At 63.1% G+C, this 19671-nt stretch overlaps 12 protein-coding genes across 12 annotated transcripts; 7 read left to right on the top strand and 5 right to left on the bottom strand.

The window, feature by feature from the left end:
- Positions 1–52: 52 nt before the first annotated feature.
- OSTLU_37521 (predicted protein) lies at positions 53–1057 on the bottom strand (the record flags this gene model as incomplete). Its single annotated transcript, XM_001421886.1, has 1 exon — positions 53–1057. The coding sequence occupies one exon, from the start codon at positions 1055–1057 to the stop codon at positions 53–55; it is 1005 nt and encodes a 334-aa protein (XP_001421923.1).
- Positions 1058–2101: 1044 nt separating this feature from the next.
- OSTLU_37507 (predicted protein) lies at positions 2102–3445 on the top strand (the record flags this gene model as incomplete). Its single annotated transcript, XM_001422014.1, has 1 exon — positions 2102–3445. The coding sequence occupies one exon, from the start codon at positions 2102–2104 to the stop codon at positions 3443–3445; it is 1344 nt and encodes a 447-aa protein (XP_001422051.1).
- A 212-nt stretch (positions 3446–3657) lies between these two features.
- On the bottom strand, positions 3658–4305 carry OSTLU_18600 (predicted protein; the record flags this gene model as incomplete). The annotated part of the gene is made up of 1 exon (XM_001421885.1): positions 3658–4305. The coding sequence occupies one exon, from the start codon at positions 4303–4305 to the stop codon at positions 3658–3660; it is 648 nt and encodes a 215-aa protein (XP_001421922.1).
- Positions 4306–4588: 283 nt separating this feature from the next.
- Positions 4589–5563, top strand: OSTLU_93894 (predicted protein; the record flags this gene model as incomplete). The annotated part of the gene is made up of 1 exon (XM_001422013.1): positions 4589–5563. One exon carries the CDS (start codon positions 4589–4591, stop codon positions 5561–5563), a length of 975 nt encoding a protein of 324 aa, XP_001422050.1.
- A 48-nt stretch (positions 5564–5611) lies between these two features.
- OSTLU_37633 (predicted protein) lies at positions 5612–7246 on the bottom strand (the record flags this gene model as incomplete). Its single annotated transcript, XM_001421884.1, has 1 exon — positions 5612–7246. The coding sequence occupies one exon, from the start codon at positions 7244–7246 to the stop codon at positions 5612–5614; it is 1635 nt and encodes a 544-aa protein (XP_001421921.1).
- Positions 7247–7937: 691 nt separating this feature from the next.
- Positions 7938–9239, top strand: OSTLU_4077 (predicted protein; the record flags this gene model as incomplete). The annotated part of the gene is made up of 1 exon (XM_001422012.1): positions 7938–9239. A coding segment is annotated over one exon (1302 nt), but the record flags the coding sequence as incomplete, so codon positions are not given.
- Positions 9240–9723: 484 nt separating this feature from the next.
- OSTLU_28172 (predicted protein) lies at positions 9724–11815 on the top strand (the record flags this gene model as incomplete). The annotated part of the gene is made up of 2 exons (XM_001422011.1): positions 9724–9759; positions 10145–11815. The coding sequence occupies 2 exons, from the start codon at positions 9724–9726 to the stop codon at positions 11813–11815; spliced, it is 1707 nt and encodes a 568-aa protein (XP_001422048.1).
- Positions 11816–12012: 197 nt separating this feature from the next.
- On the top strand, positions 12013–12815 carry OSTLU_28171 (predicted protein; the record flags this gene model as incomplete). Its single annotated transcript, XM_001422010.1, has 2 exons — positions 12013–12039; positions 12225–12815. 2 exons carry the CDS (start codon positions 12013–12015, stop codon positions 12813–12815), a joined length of 618 nt encoding a protein of 205 aa, XP_001422047.1.
- Positions 12816–13014: 199 nt separating this feature from the next.
- On the top strand, positions 13015–14602 carry OSTLU_28170 (predicted protein). The gene is made up of 2 exons (XM_001422009.1): positions 13015–13040; positions 13210–14602. The coding sequence occupies exons 1-2, from the start codon at positions 13024–13026 to the stop codon at positions 14594–14596; spliced, it is 1404 nt and encodes a 467-aa protein (XP_001422046.1). The 5' UTR covers positions 13015–13023; the 3' UTR covers positions 14597–14602.
- A 46-nt stretch (positions 14603–14648) lies between these two features.
- HSP70A (Heat Shock Protein 70, cytosolic) lies at positions 14649–17160 on the bottom strand. The gene is made up of 2 exons (XM_001421883.1): positions 17069–17160; positions 14649–16641 (listed from the first exon to the last, which is right to left on the bottom strand). Exons 1-2 carry the CDS (start codon positions 17146–17148, stop codon positions 14769–14771), a joined length of 1953 nt encoding a protein of 650 aa, XP_001421920.1. The 5' UTR covers positions 17149–17160; the 3' UTR covers positions 14649–14768.
- A 340-nt stretch (positions 17161–17500) lies between these two features.
- OSTLU_89455 (predicted protein) lies at positions 17501–18322 on the top strand (the record flags this gene model as incomplete). The annotated part of the gene is made up of 1 exon (XM_001422008.1): positions 17501–18322. One exon carries the CDS (start codon positions 17501–17503, stop codon positions 18320–18322), a length of 822 nt encoding a protein of 273 aa, XP_001422045.1.
- Positions 18323–18348: 26 nt separating this feature from the next.
- OSTLU_51664 (predicted protein) lies at positions 18349–19636 on the bottom strand (the record flags this gene model as incomplete). Its single annotated transcript, XM_001421882.1, has 1 exon — positions 18349–19636. The coding sequence occupies one exon, from the start codon at positions 19634–19636 to the stop codon at positions 18560–18562; it is 1077 nt and encodes a 358-aa protein (XP_001421919.1). The 3' UTR covers positions 18349–18559.
- Between the last annotated feature and the right edge of the window lie 35 nt (positions 19637–19671).

Raw genomic sequence — 19671 nt, 5'->3', positions numbered from 1 at the left:
AAACAACGCGATTTAAAAAGCTAAAAAACGAACGAGCGCAAAATATTCACCGTCACGACTTGCGTTCGATGTAATCCATTTTTTCATCGATAGTCTCGATGTCTTCGACGCCGAGCTCGAATTCGAGGACGTCCGCGATGGCGTCGGCGCGCGCGACGCTCGTACAACTCGGAATCGGAATCGCGCCCTTGCGGACGAGATAGTTCAACGCCACCTGCGCCGACGTCCAACCACCGTTGACGGCGCCGATGAACTCGAGCAACTTGTCCAACGTGCGAATCTCCGGGTCCGCGCTCGTCCGCAGCGCCCCACCGCTCAAGGGCGAATACGCCACGACGGCGACGTCTAAATCCCGCGCCGCGGCGAGCACCCCGCTCTTTTCGGCGCCTCGATCGAGCACGGAATATTTCACCTGATTCGTCGCCAACGCGATCCCACGCTTCGCCAACAACCCATGCGCCTCCGTCATCTGCCTTACGTCGTAATTACTCACCCCCACCGCCCGACACAGCCCTCGCTCCGTCGCCTCCGCGAGCGCGTCGCACAGCGCGCTCTGCGTCCACGTCGGAAACGGAAAATGAATCGACACCAAATCGTACGCCTCCCCCCCGTTCCTCCCCACCGACGCCTCGATCGCGTCCACCAAGCTCTTCGTCGTCGATCGCACGTCCCCTCCCGCGCTCACGTTCGTCCACGGCACCGTCAACACTTTCGTTCCGACGAACGCGTCGTCTCGCGCGTCGTCTCGCCTCGCCGTCGTCCTCGCGCGTCTCACCATCTCCTCCGCGCCCTGTTCGAACGCCCGCGCGCTTGCCCCGTACGTCTCCGCGGTGTCGACGAACGTGACGCCTCGCTCGAGCGCGCGCGATAGCGCCGCCGCGAGGTCGCGCTCGCGGTAGCGCGTCCCGAACCCGCGCGTCTCGTCGCCCCACGCCGCGGTGCCGAATCCGACGCGCGACACGACGCGTCCCGTCGCGAGTCGCGCGACGCGCGACGCGTCGCAGCGCGGCGTCACCGCGCGCGCCTTCGTGCGTCGCGCGCTGAGCGCGCGCCGCATCGCGCGCGTCGCGATGCGTCGCGACGCGCGCGTCTTCGTCACATGTCGACGCGGCGCGTCGTCGAGACGCTCGCGCGGCGCATGTCGGGTCCGTCGCGCGCGCGACGCGTCGGCGGCGCGTACGTCCAGGTGCTGCACCCCGGCGCGGACGCGCGCGACGCGACGTGCGCGTCGGTGCTGCTGTGCACGGATGACGCGCGCGTCGTCTTCAACGTCGGCGAGGGATTTCAGCGATTGTGCGTCGAGCGACGCGTCAAGGCGCTGAAACGATGCGAGCGGGTGCTGCTGACGCGCGCGGACTCGCGCGCGGCGGGCGGGTTGGTCGGGACGCTGCTCACGATGAGCGACGAGGCGGAGACGCGGCGGGGGCTCGACGCGGGCGTCGAGCGAAGGCGCGTCGAGGTGTGCGGACCGGACGGGCGGTTGCGCGCGCTGACGCGGGCGGTGCGGACGCTGTTCGGGAGCGGACGCGCGGTGGAACTGACGACGCGAGGCGCGGCGAGGCGCGCGCGGAGCGTCGTCGCGGACGACGGCAAGGTGGCGATATCGGCCGTCGTGCTCGGGGGGGAGACGAGGGACGACGGGACGGATTCGGCGGTGGGACGCGCGGCGAAGCGCGCGAGAGCGGACGAGGACGCGAGCGATGAGGTGGCGAGTTACGACGTCAAGTTGGCGGCGATACCGGGAAAATTTGACATGCGGGCGGCGGTGGAATTAGGCGTGCCGAACGGGCCGCAGCGCGGGCGGTTGGTGCGGGGGGAGTCGATCACGCTGGACGACGGTTCGGTGGTGTCGCCGGAGATGTGCGTCGGACCGGAGCAACCGGGACCGCGCGTCGTCGTGTTCGACGCGCCCACGACGGCGCACGTGCGCGAGGCGACGACTCGCGGCGGCGAGCTCTTCGGCGAACTATCAGACTTGAGCGTCGTCGTGCACTTGGCCAGCGCGGCGATTGTGTCCACGAAGGAGTACGCCGCGCTCGTGAAATCCGTCTTCGGCGGCGCGCCGAAAGACGCGGCGCACGTCTTCGCCAACTCCGACGCCATGGACGACGTTCCCGTGTTCGCGTCGTCGGCGAGAATTCAAGCCAGGCTGCACGCAGTCAGTGCGACCGTGTTTCCAGAGAATAATGTGCCGAGATCGCCCCCGCCGTCGCCTTCAAAAGATGACAAGCGGCGCGACGGGGTGCCCGCAGACGTCCCGAACGCTTTGGCGGGGAAAAATATGTTCAAGTTTACGCTGATTCCGACGAAGAACGCCGGAGCGGACATGAGCGCGGTGCCCAGATACGTGCCTGGCTTCGTACATCGTAGAGATATCGAGCAAAGGACGATAGACTTGGCGAACGAGGCGATGAAACCGACCCCGCCGCCGTCGCCGTCCGCCGAGGCGCGTCCGGGCGCGGAACTTCCAGAGCCTGAATATTTGCGAAAGCTCAAACCTGGTGACGTCGAGCTCGTATTCTTAGGCACTGGATCTGCGGTGCCGGCAAAGTATCGCAACGTCTCGGGATTTTCCATGCAGTTCGGCGGCGAAGGGTACCGAGGGAACATCATGCTCGACACCGGCGAAGGATCGCTGGCGCAAATGATTCGTCGCTTCGGCGCGAGCGCGGTGGATGAAAAGTTGCGAGAGATGAGAATGGTGTGGATCTCGCACATTCACGCCGACCATCACGTCGGTTTACCGCGCATTCTCACCGCTCGCGCCGAGATCTTTCGTCGAGACGGCGTGGAGCCGCCAATCATTCCCGTCGTCGGTCCTCGCGCGCTGCGCCGCTTCTTGGACTACTACGAGGATCTCGAACGCTTACACTGTGATTTCATCGACTTGAGCGAGACGACGCAGGATAAATGGTCGAGCGAGACGATGAGCCCACAGGTGGCGCGACTGCGCACCGCGCTCATGGGATCAGATTTGGACGAAATTGTCGCCGTACCCGTGCATCACTGCGCGCACGCGTACGGCGCCAAGCTCGTCGGCAAGCGAGGATGGACGATGGTGTATTCTGGTGACACTCGCCCGTGTCCGAGTCTCGTCGCGGCCGCGCGCGACGCCACGCTCCTCGTCCACGAAGCGACGTTCGAGAACGGTATGGAGGAAGAAGCCGTGAAGAAGCGGCATTCGACGACCAAGGAGGCTGTGCAAACCGGCATCGACGCCGGCGCCTATCGCACCATTCTCACGCATTTTTCGCAGCGATACCCTAAAATCCCAATCTTTGACGGGACTTACACCGAGCGCACGGCCGTGGCGTTCGATTTGATGAGCGTCGATTTTGCCGGATTATCGTCGCTCCCCAAACTCCTTCCCGCGGTCCGTTCGTTGTTCGAATCGGACGACGAAATCGCTCGCGAGGCACAAATCGACGGCGACGACGACGAGTAATTTTTGAAACCGCGTTGCGCGTCGCCGTGAATGCGCGTGTGGTACGAGTTGTGTAGTAATTAGTGTAATTAATCTGAGTGTTAGAAGACGATTCGTAACGCTAGATTGATTGATGGATCGCGCGAACGCGCGAACGCGCGCGCGCGCGCTACGCGAGACGACGCAGGCTACGACGCGCGCTACGAAAAAACGCCCCCCTCGCCGAGGGGTTCTCAAAACCAGTTGCGCGCCTTGGGTGCCTCCTTCACCAACATCCCCATCGCCTCCTCGTTCGCATCGATCTTCGCCGCGAGAATGAAATCATTCGTGCACACGCCCTTGAGCGCATCGCTCCCGAGTTCCACGAGCACCTTGCTCCCGCTCGTCGCCTCGCACGTCGCCGGCGCCCATCCCTCCGCCGTCGCCGTCCCCGCGATCAATTCGCACAGCCTCCCCGCCTCGCCCTCCGCCGTCGGAAACTCCCGACGCAGGCACTCGAAGTTCCCTCGTCCCGGGCGAATCTTCCAGTCCCACACCTGCTTCCGCAGCACCTCCTGCCCCTGAAAGTCCAACTTTTCCGCCTGCGCCCCCGGCGCGCACTTTTTATTCTTCAGCATGATCATCTCCGCCATCGCCGTCGGCACCTGCAGGATGTGATCGGTGTCCGCGTGTCCGAGCGTGGACGTCCCGAAATTGCTCTCGAGCTCGCCCGCGGTGGGATCGCGGGCGCCGATGTCGCCGCCGAGTCCGCCGAGGTCTTCCTGGCGCTTGTTCACGTCGCCCGCGCGCGCGCGCGACGCGCGGCGCGGCGCGCGCGCGGCGTCGCGACGCGGCGTCGGCGCGGCGCGCGGTCGAGCGGGCGCGCGCATCGTCGTCGTCATCGTCGCGGGCGCGGCGGTATCCGAGGCGCGGCGTTGTGCGCGCCGTCGGCGCCGGTCGGCGGCGTCGCGTTATCCGCGCGGCGCGGGTTTATCGCGCGCGTGTATCGCATTCGAGCGCGATTTTGCGGTATATGAAATAGAGGCGTGCGTCGAAATGTTGCTTTTGGTCGGACATGCGGGTGTGTGCATACAGTGAAGAGGGATGATTCGTCTGTTGGTGTGTTCGTCGACGCGAGGCGAGGCGAAACGCCGCTTCGCCTCCGCCGCACTCGGCGTCGCGCCGATGCGACGCGCGCTCGCGGCGCTCGCGATCGCGGCCGAGCTGGGGCGCGAGCTCGCGGAGGCGTCCGCGCTCGATTCCGTCGCCGCGCGGTCGCGAACGGTGCGCGTGTTCGAACAACCGCCCGAGGCGACGACGCCGACGGTTCGCAAAAACGAGGGCGACGACGATTACGATTACGATTACGGCTACGACAGCGACGGCGACGGCGACGGCGAGGCGCGGTACGCGCGAGAGGGATGGTACGACGAGTTCGCGCGCGCGAGCGATGGCGTCGACTCGGGCGCGCGAACGATGTCCTACGACGAGTACGTCGAACGCGAGGTGGCGAAGCTCGAGCTGAGCCTGATCGAGTCGGCGAGCGCGTCCGACGCGGGCGCGATGCGCGAGACGCTCGATGAGATCGCGTACGACATTCAGAGCGATCTCGAGAGGATCGCGAACGCGCGAGCGCTGGAGATGACGTGGGTCGGTGACGCGGCGTACCCGCCGGTTGATTTCGTCGCGTTTACGAACGAGGCGTACGTCGTGTACGACGCGGACGGTTCGCGCGTGATGTTCGAGCCGCAAGGAGAGATTGGTAGGTTGATGCAGCAGCTCACGTGGTTCTCCACAATCTTTCCAGGGAATCCGACCGCTCTGGACGATTACATGCGGTGCGCGACGCTCGTGAGACCGTGTTCGGTCGAGGAGGTGCTCCGACGATGCACTTACGAAAATCGAGGTTCGTGGTACCGCGAAAGAATTTCGAGAATGAACGCGCCGCTGTCTTGGCCGTACTGTCAGCCTGATCTCGAGGAAGTCTATCAGTTTTGCACTGAGTTCGAACTGCAAAGCGGTTTGTGCGATCCGCGCCGGGCGCGCGAGCGAATGTATCTGTCGAGGACGGTCGCCATCAACGGAGGAACGGCGCCGTGCTTGAGGTGGCGGACGAACATCTTCGGCACTCGAGAGTGCATCGATAGGGGTCACCGTTGACGGATACTTTTAAGCGAGAAATGTGTGTGTGTAGTATTTACAGTAAATTCATTTTCGTCCGAGATAGTTCTCCACGCCGCTCGTCGCGTCGCCGACTGACGCGCCCGACTGCCACGCCGGCGTGGACATTTCCACGCCTTTCCCGACCCACGCCGTGCCGGATGGCGGGTCTCCAGCCATGCGGCGCCGCGCCGCGTTGGATGGTTGAATATCCTCCATGGCGTCGGTGAGCGAGCGCGAGCGCGCGGCGATCGGTTCGTAATCTCGCAACCATTCGCCTTGGTAAATTTGCTGCGGGCGCATGATTTTCTTGTCGGCGTCCGTTAAGCTCTCGCGCCAGTGCGCAAGATAACCCGTCGCGCGCGGGATGGCGAAGAGCACGGTGAAAAATTCGGGGGGAAACCCCATGGCGCGATACACCAGCCCGCTGTAGAAGTCTACATTCGGGTAAAGCTTACGCTTGACGAAGTATTCGTCCGCCCGCGCCGCCTTCTCGAGCTCGATGGCGATGTCGATCAACGGGTCGCGTCCGACGAGCTCGAAGACGTCGTTCGCGATGTCGCGAATAATCTTCGCGCGAGGATCAAAGTTCTTGTAAACGCGGTGTCCGAAACCAAACATCACGTATCGCTTTTCCTTCACCCCGGCCAAAAAGCTCGGGATGTTATCGACGCTTCCGATCCGTTCGAGCATCTTGAGCACTGCTTCGTTGGCGCCGCCGTGCAGAGGCCCGTAAAGCGCGCCCACCGCGCCCGCCACGGCGCAAAACACGTCCACCCCGCTCGATGCCAAGTGTCTGCACGCCGCCGTGCTACAGTTCATCTCGTGCTCCGCGTGTAGTAAAAACATCACGTCCAGCGCCTTCGCGAGCTTCGGATGCGGTCGATGCCGCGCGTCCAAACCGGCGTCGAGCATGTACAAGAAATTCTCCGCGTACGACATGCGCGTATTCGGCGCCGCCGGCGAGCGCCCGGTGTTTCGATGATATGCGTGCGCGGCGAGCGTGGTCATTTTGCCGATGATGCGCACGATTTGTTTATCCTGCACGGTGTGAGAGTTGTAAATCGCCCCACCCGCGATGGCTGGATTCTGCTCCGGGTGCATCGCGCTCAACGAGTTCAACCCCGCGAGCATCACCGCCATCGGATGCGCGTCGTGCGGCAACGCCTCGATCGCGTGCACCACCTGCACCGGCAACGCACTATGCCTCGCAATCGTCCGTTCCCACTCCATCAACTGACTCGCATTCGGCATATCTCCGTACACCAACGCGAACGCCGTCTCCAGATACGTCGACGATTTCGCCAAGCTCTCGATGGCGTACCCGCGATACCTCAAAATCCCCCGTTCGCCGTCGATGTACGATATCTTCGACTTACACGGCGCCGTATTCATGTATCCGGGATCGTACATCACCAAACCTCGTCCATCGCCGCCCGCGGTGATTTGTTTAAACGCCGACGCGTCCACCGCGCCGTCGCTCGACACCGCGATTTCATACTCCTTCCCCGTCCGCGAGTCTCGCACGTGCAGCGCCCCCGCGCCCCCCGACGGCGTCGCTCGCGCGTCCGACCCATCGCCACCGCCCGCTCTCGCGCCTCCGTTCGCGCGTTTCGCGTCGCCGCGGACGTGATCGTTGATTTGTCCCAGCCGCCGATTCGCCACGTCGCGCGAATCTCCCATCGTTCGAGCGCGGTGCGGCGCGTTCGACGTCGCGCGCGCGCTCGCGACGCGCGCGCGAGTCTCTTCTCACCGCCGCGCGACGTTCGGGCGCGCGCGAACGGCGCGCGACGTCGCGTCGTCGTCTGAGGTGCCGACGCGTAACGAACTTTCGGTCGGCGTCGGCGCGATTACGCCGCAGTGCGCGTCGCGCGACGCGAATCGAGCGCGCGCGATGGGCGCGTTCGACGAAGGGGTGTCCTACGCGGCGTCCGCGGCGCGCGACGTCGCGCGCGCGGTGGCGCAGACGGTGCGAAGCGTGAAAACGTCGTCGCCGATGCTGATGCTGACGGGGACAGCCGCGCGCGCGACGCCGTCGCGGACGCCGTACGGCGCGTACGTCCGCGCCGGACGCGGGAGATGGATGAGACAAGAGTACGAAATGTACGCGCGCGTCGTCGCGTGCGTCGCGGTGGCGGTGGCGGTGACGAGGACGGGGTATCTCGCGGCGCGAGGCGACGGGACGGCGGCGACGGCGGCGCGACGGCGACACGGACGCAAACGAAAGGAAATCTTAGCGCGAATGCGAGATGCGACGTCGTACGATGCGTTTGAAGACGCGGCGTTGGAACTCGAACGCGAGGATGCGGAAGAAGAAGCGCGAGCGGAGGCGGGAGGTCGGGCGACGACGCGGAGCGACGGTTGGGGAAGCGGGTCGAGGTCGTACGACGTCGAGTTAATCGATGAACAGTTGAGGCAGTTGCAGGCGCAGCGCGCGAGTGGGAACGTGGAAGAGATGATGTTCTTGCTCAGAGCTGATATTTTGAGGAATTTGGGATCGTTGCAGAGCGATTGTAAGGTGCGGTTTTCGAAATCGAACGCCGAGCCGCCGGCGGTGCCTCGGGCGGTGCGCCAGTACATGGCCGAGCTGAAAAGTCAGCTGTTTAGCATCGCTCAGGACGAAACGGTGACGATTCAGGAAAAGCTGGTGTTTTTGCAAGAGACGAGACATTGTTTCGGGCGCACGGCGCTGATGATGAGCGGAGGAGGGACGCTCGGAACGTTTCACGTCGGCGTCGCGCGCGCGTTGAATCGGAAACATTTGCTCCCGCGCGTGCTCGCCGGATCGTCTGTCGGCTCCATCATCGCCGCCATTATCGGCAGTCGCACGCAGGAAGAGCTCGATGAGTTCTTCAGCGAAGAGCACTTTTGGGATTTGCTCCCAGACTTGACGTTCTTCAGCGGCAACGATTCGATGAGCGCGATGAAGCACTACTTGCGCACCGGGGCGTTGCACGACATTGACTTTTTCCAGCGCTGTCTCCGCGCGTTACTCGGCGACTTGACTTTTCAAGAGGCATACGATCGAAGTGGAGGCAGAATACTGAGTGTGTGTGTGTGTGCAACGACGACTGGGGAAAAACCGAGACTGTTAAACTATCTCACGTCGCCGCACGTCGTGCTTTGGTCAGCCGTCGCGGCGTCGTGCGCGTTTCCCTCGTTGTTCCCGCCGCAGCCATTGTTGGCAAAATCTCGCAGCGGCGCCTTCGTGCCGTGGCTCCCAGAAGGAAAACTCGGACCGCGACGCTGGCGCGATGGTAGTCTCGAGGCGGATCTGCCCATGGACAACTTGCGCGAACTCTTCAACTGCAATTACTTCATCGTGTCGCAGACGAATCCGCACATCGTCCCTCTGTTGCGAGTGAAAAGGTGGTTTACATCGCGCGGAAGCGCGCTGGCCCTCTGGGCGTACTTCATCGAGAGCGAGTGGAAACATCGCTGTCGACAAGTGTTGGATTTGATTCCGGGCGTCGACGTCTTCGATGTCTTCAAACTCTTCGGTCAACAGTGGGAGGGCGACGCCACGGCGGTGATGTGGTACACGTGGAAGCAATTTTCACACATCGCCAGCAATCCCACGCGCGAGTTCTTGTTCGAAACCGCGACGATGGGCGAGAAAGAAATCTGGCCGCAACTCGCCGCCATCGAGCACGCGTGCGGGATCGAACTCGTCCTCGACGAGTGCGTCGCCTCCCTCCGCAAAAACCTCCGCGGTCGCGGCCGCATGGGTTCCCGCGGCCGAGTCCCAAGTTGGAATACCGTCAATTTCGCCACTCGCGGCTCGTATGCTCAAATGTTGGAGCGCAATCAAAGCGACGCTTCGGACGCCTTCGCGCCTTCGCCCGCGCGCCGCCACTCCAAATCCTCCAGCGCCGTCTCTCTCATCTATTCCGAAGACGCCGCCGAGGACGACTCGATCGAAGCCGCCGACATCATCGCCGCCGCCGAGAGCGCCAGCGAGCGCGACATCGCCCAAGCGCTCGGTTTCGCCGCCGCCTAAACGCGCACGCGCATCACGCATCCATCTTTCATAATCAGTTGTCATAATAAACCTTCATTTGACATCGGTTCGCGTGCCTCGCCTCGCCTCGCCGCCGCGCCTCTCCTTCGGCCCGGCATCGGCGTAAAGACCCAGCGCCGATCGTCCCGCACAACGAAACATGGCTTGGGGCACGACCAGCGCGTGGAGCGCACAGGTACGATCGTAGCGCGCGATTGAAAAATCCTCACGACGCGCGTCGCGCGTCGCGGACGCGCGCGACGCGTCGCGCGCGCGTCGGCGGCGCGAAATGCATCGAACGACGCCCGACCGATGGCGGCGCCGTGGGGCGACGCGTGCGCGTCGCCCGCGACGCGCGCGACGCGCGCGCGCGCGCGATTCGCGCGCGAGATGATGGAGAAATTGCGCGCGCATCGTTCGCGAGACGCCGGGGCGACGAGGCGCGCGATCGAGGGCGCGGCGCGGTCGAGACGGTTCGCGCGGAGATCGCGGCTCGGACGTGGGCTCGATTTTTAAAAGCTAAACTCGACGAAAACGAGCGCGCACTGACGGAACGACGCGCGCTTTCGCGATTCACGCAGACGAAGGAAGGAAACGATGGAGTGGAATCGTTAGCGGTGCCGGCGCAGGCGTTCCCGTCGCTCGGCGGGGAGGCGGCGGAAGCGGACGCGAGCGGAGCGTTTCCGTCGCTCGGGGCGGCGGCCAAGGTGAAGGAACCGAAGAAGAAGACGAAAGGGGTGAAACTTTCGCTCGCAGAATTCGCGGGTGCGTCGGGTGGGTCGTCGTACGCGCCTCCGGGACGAGTCGGTGGATCGGCGTTCGGTCGAGGACGCGGCGACGACGTCGTGCTGCCGAGTGGGCCGAGCTCGCGACCGGACGACGACGGAGGCGTCGGTCTCGGTGGTGGATTCAACCAAGGCGGTGATCGTTACGGCGGTGGTGATCGTTACGGCGGTGGTGATCGTTACGGCGGCGGTGATCGCAGTGATGAGCGTCGTCCGGGTCGGTACGATCGAGACGACCGCCGCGACGGTGAATATGGCGACAGAGAGGTTCGCGAAGAGCAAGGTCCTTCTCGCGCGGATACGAGCTCTAACTGGGGCGCGGACCGTCGCGCGCCGCCGCAAGATGATCGTTACGGCGGCGACAGGCGTGCAACAGGATTTGGCGACCGTTACGCCGAGAGAGGTGGCGACCGTTACGGCGGCGGCGACGATCGCTACGGCGACCGCGAGGAGCGCAGACCGGGATTTGGCGATTTCGCAGACCGGCCGCCGCGTGAGGATCTCGGACCGTCGCGCGCGGATGAAAGCGACAGCTGGAGTAGAGACAGAAAACAGTTACCGGAGCGTGATTCGCGATACGACGATCGACCTCCGCGCGAAGAACGCGACCGCGACTGGGGCTCTTTGCGTTCTCGCACCGCCGCCGCCGAGCCGCCGTCGGATGATGGTTACGCTCCGCGAGGCGATCGCCCGAAGCTTCAGCTCAAACCACGCTCGGAAGCCGCTCCTACGAGCGCGAGCGCGGGCTCAAGCTCGCTCTTCGGTGGCGCTAAGCCCGTAGACGTCAAGTACGTCGAGGACAAGCCGCGCGAAGCGATTCCGATTCGCTCGGAAGAAAACCCCGAACGTACCGAGCGCAAGCAATACGACGAACCGAAAGATTCCGATGGCGACAGATGGGGCCGCAAGTCTTCGTTCGCCCCGCGCAAAGAGGAAGAACTCCGCGAAGCGACTCCCGAGGAGCGCGCCGCGAGGCCCAAACTGAACTTGCAAAAGCGTTCCACCGACGCCCCCGTCGGCGCCGCGGCGAAGAGCTCGCTCTTCGGCGGCGCTCGCCCGCGCGAAGAGGCGCTCAAGGAAGCCGGTCGCGATTGGCAAGCCGAAGATCTCAAGCGCTCCGTCGGCGCGGTCAAGCGCAAGGAGTTCAAAGAGGAGAAGGAACTCAAGGAGAAGATTCAAGCCGCCAAGGACGCCGGCGACGACGTCAAAGACCTCGAACTCGAGCTCACCAAGCTCTCCCTCGAGCTCGACGACAAATTTCGCTTCGCCAAAGGCAGACCAGAGCCCAAGGACGGCAAGGACGGCAAGTCCAAGGACACACCCGCGCCCAAGGACAAGCCCGCCGCCGCCGAGAAATCGGCGCCCGCGCCTCGCGAGCGCGCCGCGCCCGCGCCCAAGCTCGCCGAACCCGCCCCCGTCGTCGCTCGCAACGCCTTCGACGCCCTCGCGGATAGCATGAATTCGTAACTCATCGCGAGCGCCGTGTGATCTCTTCGTGCGCGTCATCTCTCTCCGTCGTCTCGCGTCGCCGTCTCGTCGGTGCCCACCGCCGCGCCGCACTCCTCGTCCCTCGCGTCATGTTTCGCAAGTTATTCGGCCACGGTCGCGCGAGCCCGACGACGAGCGCGTCCAACGCGTCCTCGGACTCGCGCGCGCACAGCCCGATGGACGCCATCGACAGGATCAAGACGGTGCGTCGCGATGGAACGCGCGCGGTCGAGTCGTCGCGTTCGCATTCGCGACGAGATCCCGTCGCGAACGCGTCGCCGCGCGGCGCGAACGCGCGCGCGACGACGGCGGCGAGCGGCGAGCGGCGAGCGCGGTTTCGCGACGCGACGCGGGAGACTGACGGACGCGGCGCGCGCACGACGAACAGACGCTCGAGATGCTGGAGAAGAAGGAGTCGCTCATGGCGAGAAAGATCGCGGAGGAGCTGGCGAACGCGCGCGAGGCGAATCGACAGGGAAACAAACGACGAGCGCTGCAGCACCTGAAGAAGAAAAAATTGTACGAAGCGCAGTTAGACGCGCTGGCGACGTCGCAGTTGAAGCTGCAGGAACAGGTGATCATGCTGGAGGGATCGAAGGCGACGAGCGAGACGTACGGAGCGCTGCGAAGCGGGGCGGACGCGATGCGAAGGATGGTCAAGGAGACGAAGATCGAGGACGTCGACGCGACGATGGATGCGATCAGCGAACAGACGGAACAGATGCGGCAGGTGCAGGAGGCGTTGGGACAACCGGTGGGGTTCGCGGCGGAGTTGGACGAGGACGAGCTGGAGGAGGAGTTGGCCGAGTTGGACGCGTTGGACGTCGAAGACAAATTACTCGATTCCGAGCTCGCCCGGGAGTTGGAGGAAGAACCCGCGATGCCGAGCGTGCCGTTGCCGTCCGTGCCGGCGCCCGCGATCGCCGCGGACGAAGAAGCCGAACTCAAGGCGCTGCAAGCCGAGATGGAACTCTTGTGAGCGTCTTCGAGTCCCGGCGTCGCGGCCTCACCGCGCCGTTTCGTGGACGCGCGCGCGTCTCGCTCGGTTTTGTTGTAGTAACAATCATTAGCTCTCTCGTAACGCGCGATTCGCCGACGCGCCGTCGACTTCGCCGCGGTCTCGCCGCGCCGACGCGTCCCGCTCGCTCGCGCGCGCCGCGCCGCACACCACGACGCCCGTCCCGGACATGCGAGACGAGACCAAGTGCGTGCCCGGTCGTAAATCGCGCGTCGAAGCTCGTTTCTCGATCGCGCGCGCGTCCTCGCGCGCTCGCGATGCCGTTTCTGTTCCGCGGTGATTTTCAAACGGTGACCAACGACAGCCACGCCGAACGATGACTGACGACGCGCGTCGCGCGCGAAACGCGCCGTAGGTGGGAATTCGAGGCTCCGAAATATTTCGACTTCGACGCCGACGCGTCGGATGATGAAGGGAGCGAGGCGTACTTCGAGAGCGAGGCGCCGACGCGACTGACGACGCCGCGCGGCAAAACGGCCGCGGCGCCGGCGAATTCGTGGCGTGCGCCCGCGGTCGTCGCCATCACGGATGCGACGCAGGCTTTTTTGAGCGATCCGGCGAATCGAGGAGTGGGAGGGGACGTCGATCGGACGTCGCCGAGGGAGGGGATGAAGAGCGCGGCGAGACGCGGCGGCGAGACGCCGGGACGGACGCCGAGACGCTTGGGCGCGCCGAGACGGGAGGTGGTGACGGGTTCGAGCACGGATAAGAAAGTTAGAAGTGCGGCAAAGACGCCGAAGAGCGAGGATGTGAAGACGCCCGTGCGTCGGTCGCCGCGTTTGGCGTTGATGTTCGCGCGTTCGAGCGAGAAGAAGGACGGCTCGGAGGCTTCAGCCGCGACGAAATCGACGACGAAATCGGCGCGCAAGAGTCGATTTGCGTCGCAGACGCCGGCGAAGAGAATATTGAAGACACCAAGACCCATTGTTCCTCGCGCGGCATTGATCGCGAAACATAAGCAGGTTGTGATGTCGGCGGCGAAGAAGAAGACGTCGGCGAAGGTCATCGCGGCGTCGTCTCGCTTGCTCAAGGGCACGCAAAACACTGATTCTGGGGTAGAAAAGTTCAGATCGCGCAAAGAAAAGCTTCGTGCGTTCGAAATTGGGGGACGTACGACGGATTACGAGGATCTGACGCTGATCCCAGCCGCGACGACGACGACGAAGGCTCGAAGCCCGAAATTCACGAACACGCGCATAAAACAAAAGATATTGACCACGGAAGAGCGCGAGTTGTTGGAGATTGAGAAAATGAAAGCAGCGATGGAGAAAGAAAAGGTTCGTCGCCGAGCGAGCTCGTACGCGCCGCCGTACACGACCATCAAGTCCAAAGTATTGAAGACGCTGACATCGGCGCGAGCCAGCAAAGCCGCAGCGCCGAGTGAACGCGCGGTCGACGACGCCGCTGACGCCGTGCGTCGAACGCGATCGAGACGGACGTCAGCGCCGACAATGTATGGAGCCATAGAAGACGAGCAAACTCCTGATTTGCGCGACAACAAGCGCAAGCGCATCTCCATCACGGGCGCCGTGCTCACCGAAATCAAACCTTTCAACCTGACGACCGAACGCCGAGGCGCGTATCACGAACGCAAGTTTGCGAGAATGCGCGAAGACGAGGAAGAGCGCGAAAACGCGAGCCGGCCACGATTCACGGCGACGCCGATTCCTCGCAACCAGCGGGCTGGAGTTTCGATCACGCGCCAACAACTCGCATCCATGCTTGGGCGCGACGGCAAGTAGACGAGAGATTAGACTGTGTAAAAAGAACGTGCGAAGACACGAGCGAAGCGACTTAAGTGAATGGATATTGTGTTGATTGCATCCTAAGCTGGCAAACCTGGCTAAAACTCCGCCACGGGCGCGGAACAACGTTTCGTTTCAGTACTCAAAAATGGAATCGCGAGGAGAAGACTTAATCGACTTCCTCAATCTTCGGGCCAGAGGAGGCACCACCGGCATCTTCAGCACCCGGAGCACCACCCATGTCGGCGCCCGGAGCACCGCTAGCGTTTTGGTACATCTTGCTGATGATCGGGTTGCACACACCCTCCAATTCCTTGAGCTTGTCCTCGAACTCGTCCACTTCGGCGGTTTGGTTACCGTCCAACCAAGTGATCGCGGCCTCGACGGCGTCTTCGATCGTCTTCTTGTCGTCCGCATCCAACTTGCCACCGACGTTGGTGTCGTTCATGGTGTTGCGCATGTTGTACGCGTAGTTCTCGACGGCGTTCTTGGCTTCGATCTTCTTCTTGTGCTCCTCGTCCTCAGCCTTGTACTTCTCCGCGTCTTGGACCATGCGCTCGATGTCCTCCTTGCTCAAGCGACCCTTGTCGTTGGTAATGGTAATCTTGTTCTTTTGGCCAGAGCCCTTGTCTTCGGCGGACACGTTGAGGATACCGTTGGCGTCGATGTCGAAGCAAACGTTAATTTGCGGGACGCCGCGCGGCGCCGGCGGAATGCCGGAGAGCTCGAACTTGCCCAACAAGTGGTTGTCGCGCGTACGGGAGCGTTCGCCTTCGAAGACTTGGATCAACACACCCGGCTGGTTGTCGGAGTAAGTGGAGAACACTTGTTCCTTCTTTGTCGGGATGGTGGTGTTGCGCGGGATGAGCACCGTCATCACGCCGCCGACGGTTTCGAGACCCATGGAGAGCGGGGAAACGTCGAGCAAGAGCAAGTCTTGCACCTTTTCGTTGCCTTCGCCGGACAAAATAGCGGCTTGGACGGCCGCACCGTAGGCGACGGCTTCATCGGGGTTAATGGACTTGCACAAATCCTTGCCGTTGAAGAAATCGGACAAGAGCTGTTGCACCTTGGGGATGCGCGTGGATCCGCCGACGAGGACGACCTCGTGAACTTGCGACTTGTCCATCTTCGCATCGCGAAGCGTCTTTTCGACCGGGTCCATGCACTTGCGGAACAAATCCATGCAGAGCTCTTCGAAGCGAGCGCGGGTGATGGAAGTGTAGAAGTCGACGCCTTCGAACAAGGAATCGATTTCGATGGACGTTTGCGCCGTGGAAGACAAGGTACGCTTGGCGCGTTCGCAAGCAGATCGGAGACGACGGAGTGCCTTCGGGTTGCCCGTGATGTCCTTCTTGTTCTTGCGCTTGAATTCAGCGATGAAGTGCTGCAACAAGCGAGCGTCGAAATCTTCGCCGCCCAAGTGCGTGTCGCCAGCCGTCGCCTTGACTTCGAAGATGCCTTCTTCGATGGTCAACAAAGACACATCGAAGGTACCTCCACCGAGATCGAAGATCAAAACGTTCTTCTCAGCGCCGTTGGCTTCGTGGCGCTTGTCCAGACCGTAAGCGATCGCCGCGGCGGTCGGTTCGTTGATGATGCGCAAGCAGTTCAAACCAGAGATGACGGCGGCATCCTTGGTCGCCTGACGCTGAGAATCGTTGAAGTACGCCGGCACGGTGACGACAGCGTTCTTAATGTCCTTACCGAGGTAAGCCTCCGCGACTTCCTTCATCTTGACGAGCACCATGGAAGAAATCTCCTCCGCGGAAAACTTCTTCTTCTCGCCGTGAAACTCGACGACGATCATCGGCTTGTCCGCCTCGCCGGCTTCGACCTTGAACGACCAATCCTTGATGTCCGCTTGCACTTGCGGTTCAGAAAACTTGCGTCCAATCAAACGCTTCGCGTCGAAAACCGTGTTCATCGGGTTCATCGCGGTTTGATTCTTCGCCGAGTCCCCGATCAGGCGTTCGCTATCCGTAAACGCCACGTACGACGGCGTCGTTCGCGCCCCCTGGTCGTTCGCGATGATCTCCACCCTGCGTCAAACGAGACACACGCGTCACACATTCGTCAGTCTTCGCTCTCGCGCTCTCGCGCGCCCTCGCGCGATCGCCCGACCCCCCCCCGACGTCCGACGTCGCGCGCGTCTCGCCGCGTCATACAATTCAACACACGGCCCTCCGAAGCCGCGAGAACGTCCAAGAAGCTTCGAAAGATGGTGTCGACGGCGCGCGCCGATCTCGCGTCTCCCGTCGCGCGCGACCGCGCGTCGCCCGCGCCCGCGCCGCCGTTCGCTCGCGCATATTTCCTTCTCGCGTCCCATCGCGTCACCGTCGTCGTTCGCGTCGAATCGCGCGCGCCCGCGCCGCGATCGTTCGCCGCGCATCGCCGAAACGCCCATCGCGCGCCGTCCGCGCGCGATGCGATCGTCGCCGTGGCGTCGCGTCGCGTCGCGCGTCGCACCTGTCGTGTTGCCAGACGCCGACGCATGAATACGTCGTGCCCAAATCGATGCCGATGGCCGGTCCCTCGGCCTTGCTCATGTTTCTCGCGCGTAAAGTTGTGCCGACGCCGCGCCTTCGCGCCGGCGCGCCGGCGCGCCGCGGCGACGCGACGCGACGCGACGCGACGGCGCGCGGCGTCGGAATCGGTATATCGATATACGTGCGAGTCAACGCATTGTGGATGTGATTAAGACTATCACGATACGCGTGACGTATATTATGAAGTGTGCGCCCATGTGTGGTGTGTGGTGTATGTGGTGTCTGACTGAATGCGTGTGCGACCGACCGCGCCGCCCGCGCGCGCCGACCGACCGGCGCGCGAGACGCGGACGCGCGGCGACGCGACGCGACGCGCGCGCGGCGCGACGCCGGGGCGACGCGGTGACGCGCGATGCGCGCGCGTCAGCTCGAGAGCGCGCTGAGCGCCAACGTGGACGAGACGTTCGCGACGCCGAAACAGCGACTCGAGCAGTACCCGACGAACGCCGCGCTCGCCGCGGGCGTGCTGCACGGCGCGCGCGCGCGAGGGGACGTCGAGGGGAAGTTCGTCGTGGATTTAGGGTGCGGGACGGGGATCCTGAGCGTCGCGGCGACGCTGTGCGACGCGGCGGTGGTGGTGGGGGTGGACGTGGACGAGGACGCGCTGACGCGGTGCGCGGAGAACTTGCGAGCGTTTGAACCGGCGCTGGAGGTGGAACTGGTGTGCGGGGACGTGATCGATGGGAGTTGGACGCTCGGTGGACGACGGATGGGGCGGGGGGGGAAGAGGTGCGACACGGTGTTGATGAATCCGCCGTTCGGCGCGTGGCGCGGCGGCGCCGACGTGGCGTTTCTCCGCGCGGCGTTTAAGATTGCGGATGGGGCGATTTATAGCTTACACAAGACGTCGACGAGGGCGCACATAGAGAAAGTGGCGAAGACAAGGTTTCACGCGCGCGAGGCGGAGGTGTTGGCGCAGTTGAAGTACGACTTGCCGGCGACGTACGGGCACCACAGGGAAAAGTCGGTGGAAATCGCCGTGGATTTGTGGCGATTCGAGCCGACGCCGGGGGCGGTCATAGATGACGAGGCGTTAGAATTAGAATTAGCACACGATGCGTCGATCGACGGCTTGGCGCGCGATTTATCGAGCAAGGCTCACGTGCGCGGCGGGCGTGGCGGCGGGCGCCGAGGCGGTGGGCGCCGAGGCGCGCGCGGTGGTCGAGGAAAGTGATTTGTGATAAAAAATGGTCTTAGTCAATCGATGATCCTCGTGTAAGAATAAGGCGCGGAACTTTCATCCGCTCGGAGTCGCGAAGAGCAGCTGCTGGAAATCTCCTGTACTTTTTTTACTTTTTAAACTGCTGGAGTGAAGAATGAAGTCGGTGGCGAGCGATCGACGAAGCGAGCGGCGCGTCGTCGTCGCGGCTGTGAATAAAACCGTTTTATTGTAGTATCCATTGCTGACTCCTTAGGCTTGGGTTGGCTGGAAACGCATGCGTTCCATCTGCGCCTCCTTCGGGAGTTTCACCTTATCCGCCAAGCGGAAGAACTTCAACACGCTGATGACCATCCAAGTCATATCAATTTGCCACCAACGTAATCCGTGGCGAGCGCTAAATTCGAAGGCGTGATGGTTGTTGTGCCAGCCTTCACCGTACGCCAAGATACCTATGAGCCAATTGTTGCGAGACAAATCACCCGTGTTGAACTCTTGCGAACCCCAGCAGTGCGCCACCGAGTTCACCGCCCAAGTGATGTGCCACACCCACACGGTGCGCACGCAGAAACCCCAAACGAGCCACGGCAAACCGCCGAGGGCGAACAACACAGCGGCGGACGCGGCGATATGCCAGATGTACGTCTTCTCCATGAAGCGGTAGAACGGCTGCGCCGCGAGCTCTTGGGCGTTCGAGCGATCCCCCACGCGCTCGATGGTCGCCTCGTTATCCAACAACCATCCGGCGTGCGACCACCAGAAGCCTTCGTACGGCGTGTGCGGGTCTTTGGGCGTGTCGCAGTGCTGGTGGTGGTAACGGTGGCTCGACGCCCACTCCAACGGGTCACCTTGCATGGCCAACGCACCGCAGTACGCGAGCGCGTACTCGAGCCACTTGGGCGTGCGGAACGACTTGTGCGCAATCTGCCTGTGATAGCTCAGCGTGATACCGAGGCAACCAGTGATGAAATACATCGCCAAGAAGCACTTGAACGCTCCCCAGGTGAAAGTAAACGGCGCGAGCAGGCACCCGAGGTGCATGACTCCGATGAAACTGACGTACGTGATATCCGTCGGAATCCACTTTCTCAAAAACGCGTTGCGCTTCGGACTCGCCAAAATATCCGAAAGGAAAACCTTGTGCGCGGGCTTCACGCCGGCCCACGCCCCTTTTGCCGCCGCCGCCGCCTCACTGTTCACCGAACTCCACAACTCGACCGCCTTATCGACGCCTTCTTGTCCGAGTCTCTTCCAAACCACCGCGTCGTTGTTCTCGTCCCCGAGCTCGATCACCCCCGGCGCCGTGATGCTTCGCGTCTTCGTCCCCATTCTCGGCATCGCCACCGTTTGCGTCGTGGACACTG

Source organism: Ostreococcus lucimarinus, chromosome 16 (genome assembly GCF_000092065.1).
Source record: "Ostreococcus lucimarinus CCE9901 chromosome 16, complete sequence".
In the NCBI taxonomy this organism is placed as follows: Eukaryota; Viridiplantae; Chlorophyta; class Mamiellophyceae; order Mamiellales; family Bathycoccaceae; genus Ostreococcus; species Ostreococcus sp. 'lucimarinus'.
Note: the sequence above shows the minus strand (reverse complement) of the source record. Positions and strands in the feature narration are given on the sequence as shown.

Coding starts and splice junctions, on each gene's coding strand:
- HSP70A (XM_001421883.1), bottom strand. CDS start 17,148: ATGAGCAAGGCCGAGGGACCGGCCATCGGCATCGATTTGGGCACGACG. Junction 16,642..17,068: donor GGCGTCTGGCAACACGACAG/GTGCGACGCGCG, acceptor CGTTTGACGCAG/GGTGGAGATCATCGCGAACG.